Raw genomic sequence first — 8,020 nt, 5'->3', positions numbered from 1 at the left:
AGAGAGGATCCCTTTCCCCCATGTGTGGCCCGACTGATTGGGCTGGGTGGAGAGAATTGTTGGGGATTTGGGAGATTAAAGTTGGGTAGAGGTGGACTTGCTCTTACTAGTTAAATACAAAGGAAGGATAAAAATTTAAAATTTCTAGAGGGAAATGATAATTACAATTCTCTTCTCTCCTCTTATACATTCGCTTATATGTAACCATTAAATTGAAGGAATCGACAAAAACAACATAAAAAATTAAACAAATATGTGTAAAGAACAAGAAGAGTGTAGTTATAATACTTCTTATTTGGAAGGGGACCTCTCAGCACAAACCAATATATGTATTGGGAAATATTTCAGTCAGAGAGACACACAAAGATAAAGACAGGTTGAGCGATAAAAGCTCAGCCACAAGTGGTCAAGTGGTGTAGCTAGCCTAATCTAAGGTATGCTGTCCTGCTAGTTGCTACTTCTCAAAAGGGCAAGTATAGTTTCAAGTTCAAGCACATAAGAAAATAATAAATGGACCCTAGTTAAACTTTTCAATGATATGTATATCAAACTATATCATTACATTTATTTTGTTTTAAAATTATGGTGATGAGAAAATCAAGTTGCTCACGGCGCCGAAACTATAGCTAGTTCCCCCACCCTCACCCTCCTTCCACTACTTTATATAAACCTCCTATCTCCTCCTCTTACAGTCTCACTCTTGCATTGCAGATTTAAACCCATCTCACTAGAAACATAACCACAATGAGTTGCCTGCAGTCTTGGCCTGAGCCTATCGTGAGAGTCCAGTCCTTAGCAGAAAGCGGCATAACCGCAATCCCCGAACTCTACATCAAGCCACCATCCAAACGACCATCGCCGCCAAACACCAACAACCACCGTGATGCTGACCTCAACATCCCGGTCATTGACCTCCAAGACCTTTTGAGCGACAAGCGGAGCCTCCGCGAGTCAACTATGCGTTCGATCTCGAGCGCCTGCAGGGAGTGGGGTTTTTTTCAGGTGGTGAACCACGGGGTGAGCCACGAGCTGATGAAGCGGGCGAGGGACACATGGCGCGAGTTCTTCGGGCAGCCGCTGGAGGTGAAGCAGGGGTACTCCAACAAGCCGAATACGTACGAAGGGTACGGAAGTCGGCTGGGAGTTGAAAAGGGGGCTATTCTGGATTGGAGTGATTATTACTTTCTTCATTACATGCCTCCCCAGCTCAGAAACCACCACAAGTGGCCTGCTCTCCCTTCGTCATGCAGGTATTTTTCATTTTTCTGATATGAATGTATTCTCATCGTTGAAAACGTGCGTTTTATGACTTTTCCTTTTCTCCATGACAGAGCCAGAAATTTCTTCTAATAGGGCAACCGAAAACAACTAAGAAAACCTTATTATAGTATGGTTATACGCAATATGATATTAAGGATGGTTTCAAATGATGATGTATCACAATTCCAATGTTACAAAAATTGCAATATAATAGTGGAAAGTGACAAAGTGATGAGAAAAATATATGTACATGATAGGCGGGAGAAGGTTTTTTCGGTTTGAATGACAAAACAAGAGCACTATTTCTCATATAATATTTAATATGGAGTATAAGTATAATGAATGTATGTTAGACATTAGATACATATATTTTCTTCAAAGATAACTCATGTATATTATATAATTGTAGTCTGCAACTAAACAAATGAATTATTTGAGTGGGGGCATCTGCCCCAGTGAGCCTTTATCGGCTCCGTCCATGCTTTTCTCTGTTTATATAATGATAATTACTAATGCCAAAATATATCGAATTGGTCTGTTTTAGGTGGCGTAAATCATGTTATCAGTTTATTGTGAAAGGAGCATGTATACACTTGTTCTGTTGGAGCTTTTTTTTTCCTTTTTTTTTTTTTTTTTTTTTTTGTTTCTTTTTGTTTTTTTTTTGTGTGTGTATAAAGTACGATTGGTGATGACGGCTTATTATTAGGCTCATTTGAATTGACAGCGTATAAGTTCTGCTATCTTTTAAAAAATTATTTACAATATATACATGTAAGCCTTGTGTTTAGTCAAACATTACGCAACATCTTAATTAGTATATGTGAACAGAAATATCTTTTTCTCAAAAAAGTAAATTTCATAAGTGAATAGACAGATGGTAGATAATAGATATACATGTACTTGTAGAACAATTAGACTAACTGTTTGACCAAAAACAGAATATATTTGATTTCTAACACAAAAAAACATAGATTTAGGGTTTCGGTATTTATAATATTACCCTCGAAATATATATTCTTTTTGTTGTGAGTCAATATTAAACGTATCTTATGGATTTATTAAAGATTTTAGTTTGATATCAATATCCTACCAAATATTTAATGTTGTTTATTAAACATATCTTAGATATAGTCATGTTCCTTACCAAAACTAGTAATGCAAATTTTGGTTTTATTAGATACATAATTTCTTATTTCCAAACTTTTGGTGCCGATATTTGTCACCTAGTGATCTAAATCTTTTTGTAGAAAAGTATGTTAGTCATGATCCACTGAAATTGGCGTACCAAAAAAAGTGACAAAAATCGTGAGGCAAACTTCCCAGAAAGCAGATTTATGGTACCTTGTGGCCTTGTAGTCCTTTTCCATGAAGCTCATACCTAACATAGGATTTAGAATCATATATAAGCGCATGGTTTCGCGCTACAACATGCAAATTGCACTTTGGCTTTAAAAGAGTCATTACTGGGTACGTATAAAACAAGGAAAACAGATGTCAATTGATTTTGGTCGATGATCACACATGCGTATGAGCGATTAATCTTTGCATTCTTCATAAATTCATAAACAAATCCAAAAAATCTTAAACATATATATATATTTGTTGCATTGTTGTTGTTGTATTAGAATAATATCATAATTTTCTATAGACTTCACGAATGAATAGAAGTACTTTTTTTTTTAATAGAGATACTAGGAAATATTATTGCCTGTCATATGTCAAAATACTAATTTTCAGTGTGATGTTTGTAGGAGATTGATTGAAGAATACAGTGAAGCAACAGTTCAACTATGTGGGATTCTGATGAGGGTGTTGTCTCTAAACCTTGGTCTTGGGGAAGACCAACTTCTCAACGCTTTCGGAGGAGAAGAGAACATTGGGGCATGCTTACGGGTCAATTTTTACCCAAAATGCCCTCAGCCAGACCTAACCCTTGGTCTCTCAGAACACTCTGACCCAGGTGGCCTGACCCTTCTCTTACCTGATGAAAATGTGGCCGGACTTCAAGTTCGTAAAGGTGAAAACTGGGTGACTGTGACGCCTGTTCCTAATGCCTTCATCGTGAACGTTGGAGATCAAACTCAGGTGCTGAGCAATGCAATTTACAAAAGTGTAGAGCATAGAGTGACTGTGAATTCAGTTAAAGACAGAGTTTCACTGGCCTTGTTTTACAACCCAAGGAGTGATTTGATGATTGAACCTGTCAAAGCTCTTGTCACAAATGATCGACCTGCCCTTTACTTGCCTATGACATTTGATCAGTATCGGCTTTACATTAGGACGAAGGGGCCTTGTGGAAAGGCACAAGTTGAATCTTTAAAATCCTATGAATAGTATTAGTCTCCATGTCTTTTATTAGAATATTGTATGGTGGTGTTGTTGCACTAGAATAATCTTGTAATTTTTATATATGGTGGCAAATTAATTTACTAAGTTATTAATGGGTACCAGTTAAAACCCATTTAATTTGATATTACCATAATATAAGAATGATATTGATAGTGATGATGATGGTGTACGATAAAATTAAACTAAATGAGTCTTAATGAGTATTTATTAATAACTCAATGGGTTAATTTGCCACCTCTAATTACATGTGACAAGTCAAGTACTAAATTTTCAATGTGATATCTTTGCAAATTCACCTTATGGTATGTTATATATGTGCATATTTATTAATGTTATACGTCCCTAAAGCATTAGATTCCCACTAGAGATGCACAAAGGCTTACTCTGGCATGAATCTAGCACAAATCCGGCCTGGTTAAAGTTGGTACGGCAATGGCCCAACTCACCACAAAATATCCAAATAAATATGCACATATGCGACTCCGGCATTGATTCTACCGCATACTAGTTTGACGATGACAACCAAAGCTACTCCAATGAAAGAACAAATTAATTAAAATCGTGCATGATGTGGAAATATCCCATTGCAATCACTATAAGGTACAAATCTGCCTATGCAAATCACCCTTTCTCTTCAATACACCTAAGTTATATGTACGTTCTCTCCTTGCCGACTCAAACTGATCACGAGTCTAAGACTTCGTAATTCGTATAGTGGTCCAATTCTTTTGATAAAATTAAAATCTCGAATATTTGGTTTTGTCAAAAAAAAAAGAAGAAAATGAGGACCAGGAATAAGCATAAGTTTCATATTGTTTGAACTCGGTCAATGAAGATGTCTGCGTGCCTTTGGTGCCAAGACTTGGTTGTCATGTTTTAGTTCCGTACGCACTGATTGTAGAAAAGAAACGTGAGTTTTAGGTGTCGGTGCAAATAGTATATTTATGATGAACCGTTGAATTATTTGATATATTTAGATGAACAAACATATATCAAATTCGAACAATCTTTTGTAGAAATGATCTACAAATAAAGATTAAAAATAAACGGTTCTGAATATATAATTTTTACAGTGAAGATGGGGAATTAGCTCGTCATTTAAGGAGAGAGTGCAAATATTATCCATTTTCATGCACGTTTGTTATATGTTAAATTGTGAAGTTTGATTTTTAAAAAGGGGTTTTTGACTTGCTCACTTAATATCCCACTTTTTGGAGGCACTATCATCTACCATCCACTCATCATTCCAGGCATGCAAGGGTTGGCCAACAAAGCTTTACACAGTGCCAAACACACTAGCTCGTGCCCATTAAGGATCATGCATTTGGAAGTAGGAAAGATGTTTTTTTTTTTTTTTTTAAGTAAGTAGGAAAGATGTTGCTCAATTTTACTATACTTCCTATATACGTTTATATACTGACTAGTCAACATACTCTTTACATTCTGGAAGTAGGTTTTCTTGTTTTGGCAAATAAAGAATATGATTATATTCATTTCTACCTTCTTTAGGTTTGAGTGGATTCCAAATCAATGAACAAACTAGATAGGCTATCCTAATGACGTATTTACATGAATTGTGGAAGTCCGAAAATCGGGAGAGAAATAATCGAAAAACCAACCAAATCAAAACCGTTTGGGTTGGTTTGATTTTTTTTATTTTCCATTCAGTTTATAAAACTGAATTAAACAAGAAGAATCAACTTAGTATGTCCTTTTTGATTTTTACAACTGTGAGTTAACCGAACCAAACCGTTTATACATAATATATGGAGTTAAAGATAAGAGTTGGGGCTCGTGTAACTCATAAGAGCTGAGTTATTTTCGAACTTTTAAGTTTGCTGAACTTAATTAGCACAGACAAAATAAAAAAGGATATGGATTACACATTACATTTTGCCTAAAGAGGTTAGAGCAAGGCATTATCGAAAATGTATCAAATTATTGGTTGTGTCATAAAGACCTTATGTTCGCGCCCCAATCAGCCCCTGGAGGAATATGTGTAAATTAATAGATGAAAGGATAATAATAATAATTCCCATAATAATGAGGAATTATTATTAGCATTTCAAAAATCTCATTTCGCACTCTAAACTTTCTATAATTAGAAAGAAAATAACACTTGTGAAAAGTATAGAATGAGATTTTTAATGTACTAATAACAGTTCCCTATTAATAATTAGATTGATTAGGGGAGAATAGTTGATTTTAGGGTTGCTTTGGTATTGGGTCCAAGCCATGCACCAAATCGTATACTGCAATTTGTCCAAATTCCAAATCACAATCCAACCACCGTAATTGGTTCACCAATGCTGCGATTTTGTTTGGTTCAGTTTACGGTTTAACATGCAAGTATTAAGGAATAAAAATTTCAAAGCTATGTCTAAATAATTATTAGAATTTTTTTTATAGAAATAGTCATCATCAGACTGTTAACCACAAAACTTAAACAATTTCATAACTTCAAAACACTTAATCTCATAACTCAACTCAAACTTTCAGTCTCATAACTCCAAGGCTTAGTAAAATTATAAAATATAAAAGTATTATAATATTTTATAATTATACAGTATATTTAAGGAGCAATAGTTTTGTGAAGCCCAACTGCTTTTATATCAGTCGGGTAGGCTGGACTGGGGTTCGTGGAAAATCTATACGAATTCTTCTCTGCAAGAGACATCGTTGGGTTTAATGATTTCTCCGGCAGCCTTGTTGGGATCTCCAGATCGAATAATTAGTTTACAAGACACTCTTAATCTTACTAAAGAAGGAGCCATTTTCATTGTTATTATGCCTGCTGTTAAAATTAGGTCTGCTTGTCTAGGACTAGATCATAATACCAGTCCATAATGATCAAAGTCAAATCGTGAGCCTATTAAGGAAGCAAATTCAATGAAGCAACAAATGGTACCTAAGAAGCTATACGACTCAACTCCAACATAACTATTCTGATATAGCTGGCTCTTTTAGATACTTGAATATTTCCCAATTGTTCCGGTCCGTTTACTGTTATTGCTTATGTGAACATAGTAGTTAAATAATCCCATCTTGTTACATATGTTGGACTAACTTGACTCAATTGACCAATATTACAAAATGGTCCAACTTGACCCAAATTGATCCATTTTTTTTATAAAATCAGCCAAAATTCAAATTTTTATTTTTTTATTATAACCTATATTACATGCAAGGCAGCATCTGCATTGATTAGGTTCTGTGCACCCCAACTTGTTTAGTAACTACTTTCTCGAGTTTTCAATTTTATCGCATCCTTTACTTTCCTCAAGCTCCTCTATATTTGCAGGTTGAACAGGGATTTATTAGGCTTAACGGGCCAGGCCGGCTTTAGGCACACTAGTCCAAGCCAGCCCACTAAAGATGGCCCCTTTAGGGTGAGGGAGCTTTCTTGCATAGAGAGGAATGGGACATGATACTTGACGTGAGAGAAGTGCCTCTTACCATGAAGAGAATATCTTGGACGGTTGTGTGATAACATAAAATATTCCATCTAATGGGAAAACGCTACGTGTATAACTTGCCATATATGGCTATCCTGTCGATGACGGAATACGCAGACCGTAACGGGCCCAATACGTCGGAAACGATTCAAGTCAATCACCAACGATCTAGGCAGATTATTCTAATATGTAATGGGTTTGCCTATCAGCCTCTTTAATGGTTTGTATGCAAACAAACAAACAATATTATCTAGATTAGGGAGGGAGAGGGTGGTGTGGTTCAAATTCGTCTTTGACGAGAATCGAACTTAAGACCTCTCACTTACCAGTGAAGAGGAATACCATTAAACGTAGTACTAAGTGGTAATCTAAAGGCGTCATAATCTATCACTTTTTCTAATTTAAGATGATAAGATTTGGGAATATTATTCAGGGTTCCATTAACGGGCAGTCGTCTTTCATCATTCACAATATGTATAATGCATATTGAACATAAATTCATCATTCACAACCTACATTCATCATTCACAATATTGAACATAAAAATTCACGTGAAATTTCAGTTTTCTTATGTATAATGCAAGACTTATATAGCAAACTCCGTTACATTCATTATATATATATATATATATGTATATATATATGTTCAAGGGAAGGGATCCCCATTTGTTTCAAAAAATAGGGATTAGTCCCACTTCACATCAATTTTCAACGATCTGAACTTTTGTAAGTGTCAATTCATAGATCATTCTTGCAAAAATTCAATTTAATCCGAAATCATTTATCTATTTAATTGTCACGAATAAATTTCAATGTTTCTTAGAACATGACATTCGTCAATTATTTAAACCAAATTAGGTGCCCCAAATGTTTTTAATTTGGCTAATATTTTGCAAGAATGATCTATGAGGTGCAATTTAAAAAATAAACGATTTGGATTGTTGAAGTTCAATGTG

The 8,020-nt window shown here is 35.1% G+C and overlaps 1 protein-coding gene across 1 annotated transcript; it reads left to right on the top strand.

Annotated features, from left to right (window-relative positions):
• The first annotated feature begins 430 nt into the window (after nucleotides 1-430).
• Nucleotides 431-3,765, top strand: LOC103410784 (jasmonate-induced oxygenase 1-like). Its single transcript, XM_029089653.2, has 2 exons — nucleotides 431-1,250; nucleotides 3,012-3,765. Exons 1-2 carry the CDS (start codon nucleotides 745-747, stop codon nucleotides 3,592-3,594), a joined length of 1,089 nt encoding a protein of 362 aa, XP_028945486.1. The 5' UTR covers nucleotides 431-744; the 3' UTR covers nucleotides 3,595-3,765.
• Nucleotides 3,766-8,020: the final 4,255 nt, after the last annotated feature.

This window comes from Malus domestica, chromosome 12 (genome assembly GCF_042453785.1).
Source record: "Malus domestica chromosome 12, GDT2T_hap1".
Taxonomy (NCBI): Eukaryota; Viridiplantae; Streptophyta; class Magnoliopsida; order Rosales; family Rosaceae; genus Malus; species Malus domestica.
This window is presented reverse-complemented; position numbering and strand designations above follow the sequence as displayed.